The sequence below is a fragment of the Bactrocera tryoni genome, chromosome 3 (genome assembly GCF_016617805.1).
Source record: "Bactrocera tryoni isolate S06 chromosome 3, CSIRO_BtryS06_freeze2, whole genome shotgun sequence".
NCBI classification, from domain to species: domain Eukaryota; kingdom Metazoa; phylum Arthropoda; class Insecta; order Diptera; family Tephritidae; genus Bactrocera; species Bactrocera tryoni.
The window spans coordinates 14,116,124-14,134,971 of NC_052501.1; the positions used below are offsets into that span (position 1 = coordinate 14,116,124).

The 18,848-nt window shown below is 36.0% G+C and overlaps 2 protein-coding genes across 2 annotated transcripts; both read right to left on the bottom strand.

The window, feature by feature from the left end:
- Positions 1 to 1,009: 1,009 nt before the first annotated feature.
- Positions 1,010 to 3,568, bottom strand: LOC120772381 (cholinesterase 1-like). Its single transcript, XM_040100972.1, has 7 exons — positions 3,368 to 3,568; positions 3,154 to 3,297; positions 2,920 to 3,073; positions 2,220 to 2,405; positions 1,594 to 2,153; positions 1,239 to 1,528; positions 1,010 to 1,181 (listed from the first exon to the last, which is right to left on the bottom strand). Exons 1-7 carry the CDS (start codon positions 3,566 to 3,568, stop codon positions 1,022 to 1,024), a joined length of 1,695 nt encoding a protein of 564 aa, XP_039956906.1. The 3' UTR covers positions 1,010 to 1,021.
- A 4,191-nt stretch (positions 3,569 to 7,759) lies between these two features.
- Positions 7,760 to 17,008, bottom strand: LOC120773115. The gene is made up of 15 exons (XM_040102107.1): positions 16,772 to 17,008; positions 16,557 to 16,700; positions 16,339 to 16,492; positions 16,080 to 16,265; positions 15,353 to 15,918; positions 14,987 to 15,282; positions 14,665 to 14,848; positions 12,196 to 12,318; positions 12,007 to 12,125; positions 10,427 to 10,442; positions 10,118 to 10,271; positions 9,024 to 9,209; positions 8,398 to 8,957; positions 8,043 to 8,332; positions 7,760 to 7,985 (listed from the first exon to the last, which is right to left on the bottom strand). Exons 1-15 carry the CDS (start codon positions 16,964 to 16,966, stop codon positions 7,826 to 7,828), a joined length of 3,333 nt encoding a protein of 1,110 aa, XP_039958041.1. The 5' UTR covers positions 16,967 to 17,008; the 3' UTR covers positions 7,760 to 7,825.
- Between the last annotated feature and the right edge of the window lie 1,840 nt (positions 17,009 to 18,848).

Below are 18,848 nucleotides of genomic sequence, written 5' to 3' on the forward strand. Positions count from 1 at the left end.
GGGCGAGTTTAACGCATTTGGTTTGCTTTCCGAATGGCTTCAAATGAAACAATGTTCAAATGGTTCCAAATGGTTTATTTCTAAATAACAATGTTTAAGAATAGGTATTTATAAATAATTACATTAGTGATTATTACTTACCGCAGTATGTCCTTCCACTTTCCTGGCTGATCGATGAATAAGCTCAAACACGATATGCAGTGGCATATATGTATGCACAAAGGCACTAGCATTTACCGTGCAGATCAGCACAGCTAGGATAGGAGAAAAACAAACTGCAGCTTACAAACACCAAGTATATAAGCCCAAATAACTAATTAGAGCTTGCGCCTATCTGCTAATGCTTATGCGAAGAAGGGGAAATGACAAATATACAAATTGCACAAACAAGTAGGCAGAAGCTTTACAGTTGGAATTATGTATATAATATGAAGTTCTCGACAATTTAAAGAAAAATGAAAATGAAACATTCAACTGTAAAATAAACATAGAAATCGCATATTATATATTTATATGTATGTATATGGGCAAGGGTTGCCAACACAAAGCGATCGTGTAATTCTGAACCGCCAAAATCCAAAATGGGGATTAAAAGAGAGGTGCAGGCTTTGTCAAACCGCCGTTGCGAAATCCAAATGCTCAAAATGTAAGGGACAGTTATGTTGCAATTCTCAAAAAACCTGTTTTGTTTCATATCACTCATGAAATATATTGAAAATTAATAGAGATAATATATTAAACCAATATTAACCAATTTTTAAAAAGGTAAAATTGATATCAGTTCATATTCAAAGCTCAACTAATAACCTAGTTCCCTCAAAATATTTTTAACCACGGCCACTAATATTCTGATATGAAAGGGTAAGGGACCCAAACCCAGCTCTTATGAACTCGAACAAAGAAAATTTAAGTATTTTAAAAAATTAAACAATTCAGATTTAACACAGTCAAATATAAGAATGACTTTAATTTCTGCTTTATTGCATAAGTATGTGTAGGTATGCGTATTCGAAAAAGCAATTTAGCAAGAATCATATATTTGGTCCCACAATGCCATTCGTTCACTATTCCAAGAATCGCCAGTTTGGAACGGCTCCTCATCTTTTACGATCGACAAATATTCACAATTCGGAAAATTTAAATCATTACATTCTCCGCTGACAGCAAATTCTTCTGAGTAACTAAAAAAGGAAACATTACACTAATTCATATATGTACATATTTTTAGACCGACTCACCCATTTTCGGCAAAAGACTGATATAGCCTCACATAGCGTTTAACCAACGCTGCCTCAGGAGACTGCTGTGAATAACCTTTAGATAATCCGCTTAGCCCATTAAACAGAAACAGCCTATCATCGTAGTGTACAGTACCGAAATCTTGTGAGCTATTTGCAAATATTGTCGAATATGAGTAGGGTCCGCGATAGTCAAAACGTAGTATTCCTCTAAAATCAGTGCGACTAGAATTTACATTATATTTCAAAACTCTGTAAGTTGGATGTATGAAATAGCGGTCTCCACAAAGCTAAAAAGGAAAAAAAGATTAAATGTAATTACTTTCATATGCATGGATATATCATACTTATGTACCTCTAAAAAGCCATTTAACGTATCATTATTCAATTCGTGTTTACCATCCATATACTCCGTTACCAATGCATCTATCACAGCTTCTGTGTCACATGTACCAGACAAGCTCAATGTAATGCTTAGCCTCTGGATAAAGTCTTCATTTAATTCGTCCTGTAGACTCTTATTGCTTGCTAATCGAAGTGCTACAACCGTGCCCTCACCCTTGGCAGGTGCATTACCAATGAACCAAGGTATATCAGTATTCGTTCCAAACGGTATGAATGGGTCCAATGGATCTTTTGTTAAGAATGCACCAGTCCAGGCGTCATTTTCAACATTCGGTCGGAAAATTGCAAGTGGTTGCTCAGCCCAAATTTTAAGATCATCGGCGGCTAGTAGCAAGTCTTCCGGTTTGATTGATCGCAATGCTTGAACCAGGTCAGCGGAACTTAGATTCTCAGCTTCTGTTACACCAGCAGCTTTAGCCAGTTGAACGACTTGGTCTCTAGGATTGTTTACTGGCAATGCGAATGGTGAGTTTCCGACGCCACTCATCATAATAGCTTTACTGAATAGACCTGAAAATGTGTTGAGATAACAGTTCTTCCAAATACCACAATCGTCTTTATGGCTTTATAAATTACCCTCTTTATTGTTATTCATTAAGTGTAAATGGACTGATGCACCGCCAGCACTATGGCCGAAAATAGTCACACGATCGGGATCACCGCCAAAAGCTGAAATGTACTTTTGAACCCATTGTAGTGCTAATTTCTGATCTTTAAGTCCATAATTTCCCGTCATCTGTTCATCGTTAGTAGATAGGAAACCTGTTGAGAAAAACACAATAATACAAATAATATTGGCTTTAGTAATAAGATTCCCTTGGATATGTCGAAATATCTTGAATTAATGACTATTGCTTTAAAATTATTTCAGTCGATCACGAAAATGTGTAGTACTTCAGAAGTGAGCAGATTTCTAAAATTTCGAAGCAGTTAAATTTATATCGGATGTTTAATATTACTAATAATTTTAAGAGGGTGTCACTATAAAGATAAAAGATTAGCTTTATAGTTGCTGAGTTATAGATATAATTTTATAATGAACATAGGTTAGGTTAGGTTAATCTGGTACACCATTCTTGGCAATCTCGTCCACTATTTCATTGCCCTCGATGCCTTTGTTGCGAGTCTTTCGCAACAGCAAAGAACTTCAGTTTGAAATTATGTCAGGCAACTTAGAAGATTGCCTTATGTCTAACTCTGAACAATATATTCCCATAATGAAATATAATCTGCTTTGATTTTGAACCAGTCTACAAACAATGCTAATATCACTTACCAAATGGACCCAAACGATAGGCGGTCACTACTAGAATTACATCACTCGTTTCCATAAAATATTGCGGTCCTTCCTCGCTAGGACTTGGTGAGCCGGCGAAAAATCCACCACCGTGTATGTAAAACATTACTGGCAATTCTCTACCGGTATTGTTCTGCAAAAAAAAATAAAAATAGGTTATGTAATTACTGTGGAACAAACATTCCGGTAATCATATAATTATATATTAGTTACCAAGGGGCGATATATATTCAAGTACAGGCAATCCTCTGAACCGCTAATAGGATCTGTTACGAAGAGATAATTACGTTGTATACAATCAGGCATAGGATATAGTGCTGATAAGGTGCCATTCCATAGTTCCACTTCTTGAGGATTCTTTAATTAGATTATAAATATGCTGTTTCAATCGAACATTACTTGCTCGAGACGTATACTTTTTACTTACGCTGAATCTCAAATCACCGACGGGTGGTTTGGCGTATGGTATGCCCAAGAAGGCTTCAAATGAATCGCTCACTATGCCACTCATATATCTGCCGAGCACACAGGATGAACCGTCCAAGCATACCTTCGGCGAATTAGCGCGTATCGGACCGATATTCGCACAATACACCAAACACGTTAACAACAAAATAATTCCTTTCATTACTGCGACAGTTCGATAGACTCTAGCAATTGGTTGAGAATCGGACCTTACGCAAATCTTTTATACTAAACCAGAAGTGATTTAGTCATAAATTTAAGCGTGAACTTTACCAAACACGTGACTCTTCGAAAAAATGTTGTTATATTTTTACGATCTTTTCGGCACGATTTTAAATTTATAAGCTATATTTTGTACATTAAGGTGCATGCCCTGAAAAGTATTTTCTGCAATCGTTTAAATATTATAAAATTATATGTATATATTTTACATATTTTCTATTATTTTTGAATCAGATCGATGTTTTAGAAAGTATAATAGTTTGCTCACCTACCAATTGTACATATAACATAAAACTAAGCGAGTTAGATATAGGGTTAAATCTTTATATGTCTGCGAGGAAACTTATATGAATATATTCAAAATTAAACGTGAAGAACAATCCCTTGGATCCGATAGGCTGAAGGATGCATTTCCCGGGCGCCTAATCTCCCATTTTGGCAATTTGCACTGATCAGCAAGATCGCCTGATTTGACCGCTCCAGACATCTTTTGTGGGGCTTTTTGAAGTCGCGGGTTTATGTCAACAAGCCTCAGACTCTTGCCGCTCTTAAAGACAACATCCGTGAAGAATGTGAGGATCTATCGCCGGAAGTTCTGGCCAAAGTGATGGAAAATGCCATGAAAAGGGCTCAAATAACAATCAACTGTGGCGGCGGCCATTAACATGATATCATATTCTCGACTCAGTGGCGTAGCTACAACTTCGTGCGCCCGGGGCCAAGGATGTTCTGCAACCCCCCCTATATATACCTACCTACAAGTTTCATAAGGTGGTTCGAACAAAATTCTCACAATACGGGTTTTGAGCAAATTGATAGTCGATTTATAAGACATCTTATTAAAAGCCATAGAAAAAACTCATTTTCGCCCTATATCTAGTACACTTTTGACACAATTTGCAGGAATTTTTGCCCAACCTAGAGTTTTTAAATACCATTTTGCCGCCCGCAAAACATTGCACCCGGGGCGCCGGCCCCCTTCGGCACCCCTAACCCCCCCTAGCTACGCCACTGTCTCGACTTGATGTAAAAAAGTTTAAAAGACCAAATAAAAATAATCCACAAGCAGAATCAAAGTTTTTCATTTTTTTAAAAAGTTTTTCATTTTCCAAAAAAATGAGGTAATTTTTGCGCCACCTGTTACTTATATATAGGAATGGCTAGGATGACAAGCTGAATTGAAACCCCGTTTAAAATCAGTCTTCATTCCGTTTAGCTATTTGGCGCCAATTGAAGATTTCAAGAGTATTCCTGGTACCTGGTCGTGTACTGCGTCGAATACATTAAGAGCTGAAGTGTTATCGTCCATTCAGACGGTATGCCACAGCTTGCGTAGCCGCAGTCTATTAATTCACTGAACTACATACAATATGTCAAAGTCGTCGTATAACACGTACAGCTCATCTAGTAATCAGCGATTAGCAAGAAGTAAAAGTAGTAGTAATAATTCAGATTTTTAAGCCCCTTTGGGTCTGTTGGTCATTATATAAGTTTTTCGTTCCAAAAAATCCTAATCCATGGTAATATTTTTTATAGGATTATTTATTAACTGTTATGGAGCATGATTTGGTCAAAAATACTTAGTATACTATATATCCAGCAAAGTGCGAATTTCTAGCATTAATTAGCTTTCGTTAAAGGTTAGTCACCCTAATGAGCTGCTGGCAAATCTCATCAGCAGCCAGATTTATCTCGTTCTACTATGAATAGGTACTATTATACAATGATTCTTAGTTTTTAACTAATAAATTATCTGCCAAAGTTGTTATGCAATATATCAATTCCACCACAATGACATTTTTAAAAATACATCTTGAAAATAAATAAAAACTTGTGTGGCTTTTGGGCGCTCAAGATGATAAAAATACATACATTTGAATAACATTTGTGTAATATACATACATGGTAGTTTTATGTTGAGTAATGAAAGGTATTACTTTGTTTTTAACGTTTCTGGTGTATTGTTCGAATATTGGTCCGATACGTGGCAATTCGCCGAAGGTATGCTTTGCGGGTTCATCTTGTGTGCTCGGTAGATTTATGAGCGGCTATGAACGGCTATTCATTTGAAGCCTTCTTGGGCATACCATACACCAAACCACCCATCGGTGATTTGAGATTCAGCGTAAGTAAGAAGTGTACGTCTCGAGCAAGTAATGTTTGATTGCAACAGTATATTTATAATCTAATTAAAGAATCCTGAAGAAGCTGAACTATGGGATGGCACCTTATCAGTACAATATCCTAAGCCTGATTGTATATAACGTGATTATATCAATGCAGAGGAAGACCTCCACTCCGTTGGAAGGACCAAGTGGAGAAAGATCTGGCTTCGCTGGAATGTCCAATTGGTGCCACGTAGCGAAAACAAGAAAAGAAGAAGAAACCACTGGCGCGCTGTTGTTAACTTGGCTATAATCGCGTAAGCGGTGTCTACGCCAATAAAGAAGAAGAAGTTTCGGAATTTTAGAAATCTGCTCTCTTCTCTTTTTTTATTGATACAGACACCGCTTACGCGGTTATAGCCGAGTTTACAACAGTGCCCCAGTCGCTGTCTTTTAATTCGCTGAACTATGTCAATGTCGTCGCATAACTCATACAGCTCATCGTTCCATCGAATTCGATATTCGATATTCGCCGAGTTTTGCGAGAATACTAAATTCAGACATAGTGGCATAAAAGCAGCTCCTTTTCATGCTACCAAAAGCAGCTTCGAAATCGACGAACAAGTGGTGTGTGTCAATCTTCTTTTCAAGGGTATTTTCCAAGATTTGGTCCATCGTGAATATCTGGTCAGTTGGCGATTTTTCAGGTCTAAAGCCACACTGATACGGCTCAATCAGTTTGTTGACGGTGGGCTTTAATATTTCATGCAATACGCTCGATAGAACCTCGATGTATGTGATCTTCCTACTTGTGGATTGGGAAGAGCACACAGGTTACACCATTACTGTTAAAGGAAAGCGGTATAAATCGTTGATAACCAACTTTTTATGACCGGAATTAGAAGAAGTTGATCTTGACAAAATCTGGTTTCAACAACAGTTAGCTACGTGTCCCACAGCACGTGCCACAACCGAATTATTGCGAAAAAATTTGAAGATTCGATAAACAATTTTTGTTCAAGAAAAACATAAAAAACCCAAAAATTTGGTTATTTGATCTTTTCACATAAATTTTGAGGTTGTATGTTACATTAGTCTGTATACACAAGTTATATGTATATCTTTTCATTACCTACAACACTGCCAATTTATTTTTTTCCACAGAACCCGTACTTTCGCTGGATATTGAGATAAACAGTTTTTAAACCTTAAAATTCAACCAAAAAGTAAACACATAGTAATTTTTTTTATAAAAAGTGAATTTTATTATAAACAAAAGGTAGTAAAATGAAGAAAGATTTTTAAAAAATAAAAATAATTTTTAGTTTTGTGTCAGCAATATCGTAAACACAATGCTGCTTATAAGCAACAATTGTCCATTGTAGTAATCTTTTTTTCTTTGACAATGGAACCAAAATATCTCAGAGAAGCGTAGAAGAGAGAATAAAGGCATGATTTTGCAGATGCTGAGGAAGAAGAAGAGGCTAATTTGGAAACATTCATTGAGGAATCCATTGATTTCTTTAAGAAGAGGGAGAAAACCTGGAAATAAATTTACTCACCAGCACCATATTTAGTGACAGTCGTTTCATCAACGACATTATCAAAGCTATAGTACATTTCTGAACTGCAAAAGTCCATACGTCTCGTTCGAAACGATCATTGGGTAGAGTGGGAAATTAAAGGAAGGTGCAGACTTTGTCAAACCGCCATTACGAAATCCAAATGCTCCAAATGTAAGGGACACTTATGTTGCAATTCTCAAAAAACCTGTTTTGTTTTATATCACTCATGAAATATTTTGGAAATTATTAAAGATTATATATAAAATCAATATTAACCAATTTTTAAAAAGGTAAAATTGATATCAGTTCATATTCAAAGCTCAACTAATAACCTTGTACCCTCAAAATATTTTTAACCACGGCCACTAATATTCTGACATGAAAGGGTAAGGGACCCAAACCGAGCTCTTATGAACTCGAACAAAGAAAATTTTAGTATTTTAAAAAATTAAACAATTCAGATTTAACACAGTCAAATATAAGAATGACTTTAATTTCTGCTTTATTGCATAAGTATGTGTATGCAATTTAGCAAGAATCATATATTTGGTCCCACAATGCCATTCGTTCACTATTCCAAGACTCGTCAGTTTGGAACGGCTCCTCATCTTTTACGATCAACAAATTTTCACAATTCGGAAAATTTAAATCATTACATTCTCCGCTGACAGCAAATTCATCTGAGTAACTAAAAAAGGAAACATTACACTAATTCATATATGTACATATTTTTAGACCCACTCACCCATTTTCGGCAAAAGACTGATATAGCCTCACATAGCGTTTAACCAACGCTGCCTCAGGAGACTGCTGTGAATAACCTTGAGATAATCCGCTTAGCCCATTAAATAGAAACAGCCTATCATCGTAGTGTACAGTACCGAAATCTTGTGAGCTATTTGCAAATATTGTCGAATATGAATAGGGCCCGCGATAGTCAAAACGTAGTATTCCTCTAAAATCACTGCGACTAGAATTTACATTATATTTTAAAAGTCTGTAAGTTGGGTGTATGAAATAGCGGTATCCCAAAAGCTAAAAAGGAAACAAAGATTAAATGTAATTACTTTCATATGCAGAGATATGTCATACTTATTTACCTCCAAAAAGCCATTTAACGTATCATTATTCAATTCGTGTTTACCATCCATATACTCCGTTACCAATGCATCTATCACAGCTTCTGTGTCACATGTACCAGACAAGCTCAATGTAATGCTTAGCCTCTGGCTAAAGTTTTCATTTAATTCGACCTGTAGATTCTTATTGCTCGCTAATCGAAGGGCTATAACCGTGCCCTCACCCTTGGCAGGTGCATTACCAATGAACCAAGGTATATCAGTGTTCGTTCCAAACGTTATGAATGGGTCCAATGGATCTTTTGTTAAGAATGCACCAGGCCAGGTGTCATTTTCAACATTCGGGCGGAATATTACAAGTGGTTGCTCAGCCCAAATTTTAAGATCATCGGCGGCTAGTAGCAAGTCTTCCGGTTTGATTGATCGCAACGCTTGAACTAACTCAGCGGAACTTAGACTCTCAGCTTCTGTTACACCAGCAGCTTTAGCCAATTCAACGACTTGGCCTCTAGGGTCGTTTAATGGCAAAGAGAATGGTGAGTTCCCGACGCCACTCATCATAATAGCTTTACTGAATAGACCTGAAAATGTGTTTAGATAACAGTTCTTCCAAATACCACAATCGTCTTTACGGCTTTATAAATTACCCTCTTTATTGTTATTCATTAAGTGTAAATGGACTGATGCACCGCCAGCACTATGGCCGAAAATAGTCACACGGTCGGGATCACCGCCAAAAGCCGAAATGTACTTTTGAACCCATTGTAGTGCTAATTTCTGATCTTTAAGTCCATAATTTCCCGTCATCTGTTCATCGTTAGTAGATAGGAAACCTGTTGAAAATAATACAACAATGCAAATAATATTGACATTAAGAATAAGATTCTTTTGAATATGTCGAAATATCTTGAAATGATGACTATTGCTTTAAAATTATTTCAGTCGATCACGAAAATTTTATATCGGATGTTTAATATTACTAATAGTTTTAAGAGGGTGTCACTATAAAGATAAAAGATTAGCTTTATAGTTTCTGAGTTATACATACAATTTTATAATGAATATAGGTTAGGTTAGGTTCGGTTAGGTTAATCTGGTAAGCCAAAAAGCCACGCATCCTTTGCGATACCAGATGGAGTTCACTCACTAAGTCCAAGATGAGTAGTCGGCCTCACTGTCGACACCTCCTCCAGTGCATCACACTGTGGGAACGCCAGATGCTTACAGCGTAATCTTGCGGGACAAGTGCACAAGAGACGCTTCATTGATTCTCTGGTGCCCTGCTCTAGGCATTTTCTGCAGTCTTCTCGATTTGTCAGCCCCATCCTGGGAGCGTGTGTCGCCACTAGACAGTGACCAGTTAGTATTCCCATCATGCTCCTTCAGTCTCTTCTAACGAGTGCCAATAGGCATCTGCCGAATTCACCGTTTTGCACATGACTTTTGCAGTTTTGCACCCTGGTAGCTCGTTTCATCGGGTTTTGATTTTCTTCCCCATGCTTCTGTCGAAATCGTCGTATAGAGAATGCATGAGTTTCCCAATATTGATCACGTTTTCGGATGATGGCCGCACATTATTCTTGGCAATCTCACCCACTATTTCACAGCAAAGAACCTCAGTTTGAAATATATTACAGTATTACGGCAACTTAGAAGGTTGCTAATGTCTAACTCTGAACAGTATATACCCATAATGAAATATAATCGGCTCCGGTCCTCAACCAATTCCAATATTACTTACCAAATGGACCCAAGCGATAGGCGGTCACTACTAGAATTACATCACTCGTTTCCATAAAATATTGCGGTCCTTCCTCGCTAGGACTTGGTGAGCCGGCGAAAAATCCACCACCGTGTATGTAAAACATTACTGGCAATTCTCTACCGGTATTGTTCTGCAGAAAAAAATAAAAATAGGTTATGTAATTACTGTGGAACAAACATTCCGGTAATCATATAATTATATATTAGTTACCAAGGGGCGATATACAGTGGTGGCCATAACATATGCAACTAATACATTATTTTAGAAAAAGTATATTTATCTCACTATTAAACATTGCAGACTGTTGATTGAACATGAAATTATTATAATTTGTTATTTTTACTTTTAATTAACGTTTTCAAACTAAAAAATTTCATTCATAAAAAAATAATAAAAATTGCTTTCCGATTTCAACTCTTAAATTACGTGGACAAAACAAATGCAACTCAGAGTTTGAGTTCAAGTAAAACCATTATATCGGAATTTTTCCGTTACTCTTGAGCTTTCATCTTAAAAATTACGCAGTATCATCAGTTTTTGTAAATAAATTCTTGCGTTAATTCGGGCAAATCAACATTGTTTTAGTTTTATTGAAAATGGCAAGAGGCGATTTTGGATTTGAACTTCGGAAGAGAATTATTTCCGATTTTGGGAAAGGAATGGCGCAAACAAGCATTGCTACAGAATTAGATGAGCACAAAAGCTCAATTTCGCGAATAATAAAAAAATTTGTTACAACAAAAGAGGTATCTGCTATTCACCAAGGCGGTAGCGCAAGCAAAACGACCCAAAGGGCAGACAATTTAATAGTATAACTACCCAAAAAAGTTCTGAAATAGTCTCATCACAAATCATTAAAGGTTTAGATTTGCAATTATCCACAAAAAATGTGCGTAGGCGCCTCTTAAAAGCCACACTAAGAGGTTGTCGTCCTGTATACAAACCGATGATTTCGGTAAGACTCAAAGCCAAGTGTTTGAAATTCCCTAAATAGCATCTAAGGCCCATTAGTAAACGGAAAACCGTTATATTCAGTGATGAGTCAAATTTTTACTTAACATGCGGTGATGGAACGTCTTATGTGCGAAGGCCAGTAAATAAAAGATATGAGCCTCGTTATTGCAAGAAAATAGTTATGCATGGTGGATGCCATGTAATGGTCTGGAGCTGCTTTTCTGCTAACGGAGTTGGACCATTATATAGGATTAATGGAATTATGAATCAATACGACTACAAATGTATTTTGGAGAGTGTCATGTTGCCATATGCTGAGTGGGAAATGCCATTGCGTTGGGTCTTCCTACAAGACAATGACCCAAAGCACACGGCTAAATATGTCAAGTCTTAGTTTGAAGCAAATAACATTGATGTTAGGGAATGACCACCACAGACCCCAGATCTCAATCCCATTGAGAACTTGTGGAAGCTGGATAACAGGCGAATACACAGGAATAACCATAAAATGGCCATGAACTTTTTAATACACTCCAAGAAGTTTGGCAATCGATTCCGATAAAAACCATAGATAATTTAATTGCATTAATGCAGAGAAAGTGTGCCGAAGTAATAAAAACAATGGATTAGCAACAAAATACTAGTAAATCTTACTTTTTACCATTTTTTACAAAAAGTTGCATATGTTTTGTCCACGTTATTTTAGAGTTGAAATCGAAATAGAATTTTTATTATTTTTTTATGAATGAAATTTTTTAGTTTGAAAACGTTAATTAAAAGTAAAAATAACAAATTATAATAATTTCATGTTCAATCAACAGTCTGCAAAGTTTAATAGTGAGATAAATATACTTTTTCTAAAATAATGTATTAGTTGCATATGTTATGGCCACCACTGTATATTCAAGTACAGGCAATCCTCTGAACCGCTAATAGGATCTGTTACGAAGAGATAATTACGTTGTATACAATCAGGCATAGGATATAGTGCTGATAAGGTGCCATTCCATAGTTCCACTTCTTGAGGATTCTTTAATTAGATTATAAATATACTGTTTCAATGAAACATTACTTGCTCGAGACGTATACTTCTTACTTACACTGAATCTCAAATCACCGATGGGTGGTTTGGCGTATGGTATGCCCAAGAAGGCCTCAAATGAATCGCTCTCATTGCCACTCATATATCTGCCGAGCACACAGGATGAACCGTCTAAGCATACCTTCGGCGAGTTAGCGCGTATCGCACCGATATTCGCACAATACACCAAACACGTTAACAACAAACTGATTCTTTTCATTACTGCTGCAGTTCAATAGACTCTAGCAATTGGTTGAGAATCGGAACTTACGCAAAACTTTTATACTAAACCAGAATTGATTTAGCCATAAATTATTTTGTCATGTTTTATGATATTTTCGGAACTATTTCAAATAAATTAGTTTTATTTTGTAAACAACGCAAATCTTTTATACTAAACCAGAAGTGATTTAGCCATAAATTATTTTGTCGTGTTTTATGATATTTTCGGAACTATTTCAAATAAAATAGTTATATTTTGTAAATTAGGGTGCATGCCCTAAAAAGTATTTTTCTACAATCGTTTAGATAAAATTAAAATATATATATTTTACATTTTTTTCTGTTATTGTTGCAGCAGATCGATGTTTTATAAATTTATATAGACCGTTTGTTTTGTTGCTACAGAGTATAATAGTTTGTTCACCTACCAATTGGATGTATCACATATAACTAAGCGAGTTAGATATACGGTTATACATACATGTAGTATATATAAAATTGGTGATTCCAAAAGTATTACTGGTCCTTGGTAAAGGTCTTTCCCTGCTTCCCCCGGCGTGTACAGTGTCGAATACTTTCAAAGCTGAAATGTTTTCGTCCATTTGGATGACATGACCAGCGCAGCGACTGTCTCTTAATTCGCTAAACTATATCAATGCCGTCGTATATCTCGTACAGCTCATCGTTCCGTCGAATGCGATACTCACCAACAAAGCCACTTTCACATGTAAGTAGCGAGATTTTATTAGTAACCAATAATTAGCAAGAGATAGACATACATATATAACAGTTTGATGAATTATTCGAAGAAATATTTAATAATTAGGGTTTTTAGGCCTCTTTGGATGCGTCTGTTGGTCATTATACGAGTTCTTGCTTCCAAAAAATCTAAATAACTGTTGGAGAGCATGATTTGGTAAAAAATACTAAGTATAAATCCAGAAAAGTTTTTAGAAATTCGCATTAATTAGCTTTCGTTTAAGGTTAGTCACCCTAATGAGCTGCTGACAAATCTTATCAGCGGCCAGTATTTATCTTGTTCTACTATGAATAGGTACTATTGTACAATGATTCTTAGTTTTTTGTTTACTAATAAATTATCTGCCAGCGTTTTTATGTAATGTATCAAACGCCATCGGTGTTACAGTATATTTGCAATCTATTTAAAGAATCCTGAAGAAGTTGAAATATGGAGTGGCACGTTAGCAGCAATAAATTCTACGCCTGGTTGTACACAAATTGATTATATAGCAGTATCAAAATCGATTAGCGGTTTAGAAGATTGCCTGTACCTAATATGTATATAATTATATGATTACCGAAATGGGTGTTTCACAACAAATCTATTTTTATTTTTGGCTACAGCACAATACCGGTGGAGAATTGCCAGTAATGTTTTGTATATACAGTGGTGGATTTTTCGCCGGCACACTAAGCCCTAGCGATGAAGGACCGCAATATTTTATGGAAACGAGTGATGTAATTCTAATAGTGCCCGCATATCGTTTGGGTCCATTCGGAAAGTGAAGAGGTATTAGACCGGTTCTAAAACAAAGCAGATTATTTCATTAGAAAATTATATATGTACATATATAACTCAGAAACTATAAAGCTAGCGTAGTGGAACTTTTATCTTCATAGAGACACTCTTTTTAAACTACTTGCAATATTAAACATCCGGTTTAAAGTTAAGCGTTTCGATATTGTAGAAATCTGCTCTCTTCTCCTTCTTTATTGCCGACTTCAAAAACAGGGAAAATGCGTTTAAAGACGGCGCACTTAGGCTAGCTTGTCTCGAGCACACAAGTTCTCAAGGTTGAATCTCAGAAAGTGTTACTCGAAACAACTTGTAATTTAAGGACAATATTCCAGAGATGATGTTAATAAGGTAATAAAAAAATTAAATTTTTCGAAACCCATAAGCCCATGTATCCTCAATAAAGTGTTGACAAACCCAAAAAACAAATCGACAGCCAACAGTTTAAGCTTAGTAAAAATGGAGCGTTACACGATAGAACAACGTGTCTTCAGTATTGAAAAATATTTAGTTAAAAAATTTCATAAAAAATATGTTCGGAATAGTGTTTTAACTTATCAACTTTGAAGATTAATTGAAATGCCTGCAAACTTAAATCTTGCGTTAAATTTGGGACAACTGTATCTCTGTCAAAAACCTTCTTACTAACTAAATTTTTTTGAATGCTCACAATTACTTTCTATTTTATTTTTTTTTTCTTGTAAATGTAGTTTTAACACAGTTGTTTTAAATATCAAAGAGAGTTTTATCTAAGTACTCCCACAGTTTCATGCGTTTCACATTCCACTTATTTTCAACCTGAAATAATTCCGTATCATTGACAATCGACAAATAATCGCAAATGGCTGCTCCGTCGGGTCGGTCAAACTTATCCTTCGAACAAGGGCTCATTTTATTAAAGGCTTCGACAATGCTGGAATAAAATATTTCTGTCAAAATAACTATAACAAACTTTATAACTCATTATTTTATAGTTGGTGTGCTAAAGTCAGAATTGTTACGTTACATATGAGGTTTCTTTACAGCAGGTAACGGAACCATATGTACTTACCCCGTTTTAGCATACTCAACATGTAGTTCCACGTATTTCTTAACCAACTCCCTCTCAGGCGTTGATTTTTCATATCCATTTGGCACTAAGAACGGCATGCGATATAGATATAGCAAATCATCAACATGTACAGCGCCCACGTTTCTCGAGCTGCCCGTAAAAATCTCAGTAAATGTATTTGGCCCACGATAACCAAATTTAATTATTCCCGTAAGGCTATTTGCGCGACCATCAGAATAAACATTGCTGGCAATAGTTTTGTATAGCGGATAAGTAAAAAAGTAATCACCTAAAAGCTAATGGAAAACAAAAATGTATCCATTGATATTAATGTACATATGTATGTTTACTATGTTCCACAATTACCTCGAGAAAGCCATCAATTGTGTCTTTATTCAACTCGCGAACACCACCCATATATTCCACAACTAATCGCTCTATTACTTCATCAACTCTTTCCAGATATGCTGTGCCATTCAGTTCCATCACTAATTTGAATAAATCATTAAAGTTCTTATTGAAGTGAGCTTGTAAATCCGCATCCGTAGATAATCTTAGCGCCAAGACCGTGCCTTCACCAATTGACGAGGTATAACCACCAATCCATGGCACAGTTTTCGGCATTTTTGGACTTCCGATTAATTTGAACATATCTTCCGTTATGAAAGGTTCCGGCCATGATTCTTGTTCAATGGTGGTACGAAAAGTACCAAAAGGGTACACACTCCATACTTTGAGATCAACACCTGCCTTTAACAGGTCTGTTGCTGGCACATTGCGTAGAGCGTCAGCTAGTTCATTTGAGGACATTTCGTTAGCATTTGTAATTCCAACACCCTTAGCTAAGTGAATGACCTGAGACTTTTGATCGATTTGTCGTAAGAGAGGGCAATTTGCATGACCGGCCATTAATACAGCATTGCGAAACAAACCTAGAAAGGGTTGTGTTTTTGATTAATAATATTTACTCAACACTCTTTTATGTTGTAAGTTGTGAATAATAATGGAAGCGGAGCTGAAGCTTTAGACACTGTAGAATTTTACATTAAATTTGCCGAGCAGAGTGGTTTGAGTACGAGATCCTCATAAGTACCTTTTGAAGCCGGGCTTAACATGTGGAAATGCACAGAAAAACTGCCAGCACTATGGCCAAAAATAGTAACACGCGAAGGATCACCATTGAAGTCAGCAATATATTTTTGTACCCATTTAAGCGCGATGTTCTGGTCCTTAAGTCCAAAATTACCAGTCATATGCTCATCACCGGTACTAAGAAAACCTACAGACATCAAGAATTACGATTATCACATAGAATCCTTTCAAGGAAGCTTAAAAGTTGGAGAAGTACCCACCAAACTGACCCAAGCGATACGCGGCTAATACCAATATAACCTCATTAGTTTCCATAAAATACTCAGGACCATGCACTGCGGGACTTGGAGTGCCCGAAAAAAAGCCTCCGCCGTGTATGTAGAATAAAATGGGTAGTTTCTCAGTGGACCATTTCTAAAATTTACAAAAAAAGGTGAGGTAAATTGATTGTAGCAAGCACGTTTCAGCGTCCTTTTACTTTGGGACGGTACAAATTCAAGTAAAGGCAGTCCTCTTCACCACTAATCGTAGGTATGCGTGGAATTTGGTTATATTGAATGCATTCAGTTCGTGGTTCTATGGCCATACGTTTGTCGTTCCATGGTTCAACTGGTAAGGGATTCTATTATATAAATAAAATAGAATATTTGCTATAAAATTTTATATGCTCGATATTCTCCCAAACTTTCTTACCTTAAATCGCAATTCACCGATCGGTGGTTTAGCAAACGGTATGCCATAAAAGGCTTCATATTCTTGACCCTCACTGCCTGTTGCATAAACACCTTCGATACAACCCAATTGATCGATACAGACTTCGGGACCACCGGCTTTCGTAACGGAAAAGTTGAAATAATTTGCAACAAGCACAAAGAGGAGCGCATACATTTTGTTAATCAATTGTTAAAGCACAGATAAAATGATTGATCCGAGTGATATTTTCATCAGTTTTATAGGTTTCCGCCAGCTTTGAAAGTCGGCGACGGATTGCGTGTTTCGAAGTATAAATAAACATTTACACAAATTATTATAATACTATTATAATACAATATATTGTATATCTACAGTAGGGGCTCAGAAAAGTTAAATATACGGAAAAGTTAAGTAGCTTTCAGTGGCCACACGGAGGGTACATGTGGCGAAATTAAGTGAAAAACTTTACATATGGCAGAATACGTGGATTTGGGAAATCAACTATACAAGTGGTTTTTAAATCAACGAGAAAGGCACTATCGAATAAGTGGTCCCATTTTGAAAGCTAAGGCAAAGCATCTTTTTGAATAAATTTATGCATATGTAAATCCAAATTTTTTAAAACTGAAGTAAGATATGATTTTATTTATTAAGTGATTTGAAATTAGAATAAATTTCGATTAATATTCAAAATAACTTGCCTGCAAAGGTCATTCTTCTATTGGATAATTGACCACGAGAACATTTTTTGTATGCTTCTTCCATCAAACGTCACAGCAGCTATTCAACCGATGGACCAGAAACAAATAAAACTGACAAAACTTCAGTTGTTGGCATCCATTGTGGTTCTAGTAGACCTGTTGATTCATGAATCATTGCAGAAACACGATCTTCGTCATGCAATTTTGCTATTAAAGCTTTCATGGAATGAGTGCCCTCAAAGCGTTTTAGAAAAGCGTAGCATAACTTACTAAATTGGGGAAATCATCAGTGTGATGACGAAGACAATATCTCTCTATCGGTGCTGCTTCCACCGGACGCTTTTTATAATCGCATATTCGAAGAGACACAAAAGTTGTGACAAGACCAGTTCCTGATTGCATTCTCCCAGTTGAAGATATTACTGCATGGAATGCCGACTTCGTTGATGAGAATGAAAAGGAATCAGACAAGAATGAAGATAATGTTCCCAAGCTCCAGAGTTTGTATCTTACAATGAAGCTATATACTCTGTGAATACGGTTATTCAATGGAATGACAATGCAATACAAAGTTCTGCAACAAGCATATGTATTTCACAACTTCTCGAACTACGATCGGACGTCGTAAAATCCTCTTCACAGAAAAGACTCCTTAAGAACAACTTGCATGTTTCCACGGAAAAGTTAAGGATTCGAAAAGGTTAAGCACCCCAATAACAAACTACTTAACTTTTTCGAGCCTCTACTGTATTTTAAAAAGGGAATTAAATAATGTTGTTCTACGTCAATATATTAAGGATGTTCCTTTTTATATGTAATATACTATAAATACTATTATTTTACAATTAGATGAATATATGAAATTTAAGTAATTTCGAAGTTCCAATTTTTTAAATTTCAAGTTTTGTTTTAATTTCGCACTAAAATTGTTAGTGAACTGGAAGTTAGAAATCTTTTTGAATAACTGTATTTTTTGAGATATTACTTCACTTGGAAAAAAACCGTATATCTAAGATCAATTTGTAAAATAAAGAAAAGTTCTAAATCTGTTCAAATAAAGGATAGTTTTAGCAAGAATTGGTTTATTCAACCTGATTTAATTTGTGAGAGTATTTCCCTTTGACTTACAGATTTTAAGATGAAATGTCAAGAGCTAGACAATCCATGTCAAAATCTATAAGTCAAAGAAGAATACTTTCAAAAATCATAATAAGTACTTAAAAACATACTTAAAAAAAGTATCTACACCTTTCCTGCATTCAATTGAAATCGATAAGGCAAACGTTTGAACCTCACATCGAGGTTGCATCGTATCAAATATGGGTTTATTCACACCGCTACTCCGGATGCGTGCGTGATTTGCGTGTTTTGGGGTG

Bases quoted from the DNA above. Each gene is read 5' to 3' on its own strand.
- LOC120772381 (XM_040100972.1), bottom strand. From the start codon at position 3,568: ATGAAAGGAATTATTTTGTTGTTAACGTGTTTGGTGTATTGTGCGAAT. The intron at 3,074-3,153 runs GTAACTAATATA...TTTTTTTTGCAG, and splicing joins TGAATATATATCGCCCCTTG to AACAATACCGGTAGAGAATT. The intron at 2,154-2,219 runs GTAATTTATAAA...ACACATTTTCAG, and splicing joins AATGAATAACAATAAAGAGG to GTCTATTCAGTAAAGCTATT.
- LOC120773115 (XM_040102107.1), bottom strand. From the start codon at position 16,966: ATGTATGCGCTCCTCTTTGTGCTTGTTGCAAATTATTTCAACTTTTCC. The intron at 14,849-14,986 runs GTAAGTACATAT...ATTTTATTCCAG, and splicing joins GTTGAGTATGCTAAAACGGG to CATTGTCGAAGCCTTTAATA. The intron at 12,319-14,664 runs TAAAACAACTGT...AACTCGCCGAAG, and splicing joins ATAAAACTCTCTTTGATATT to GTATGCTTAGACGGTTCATC.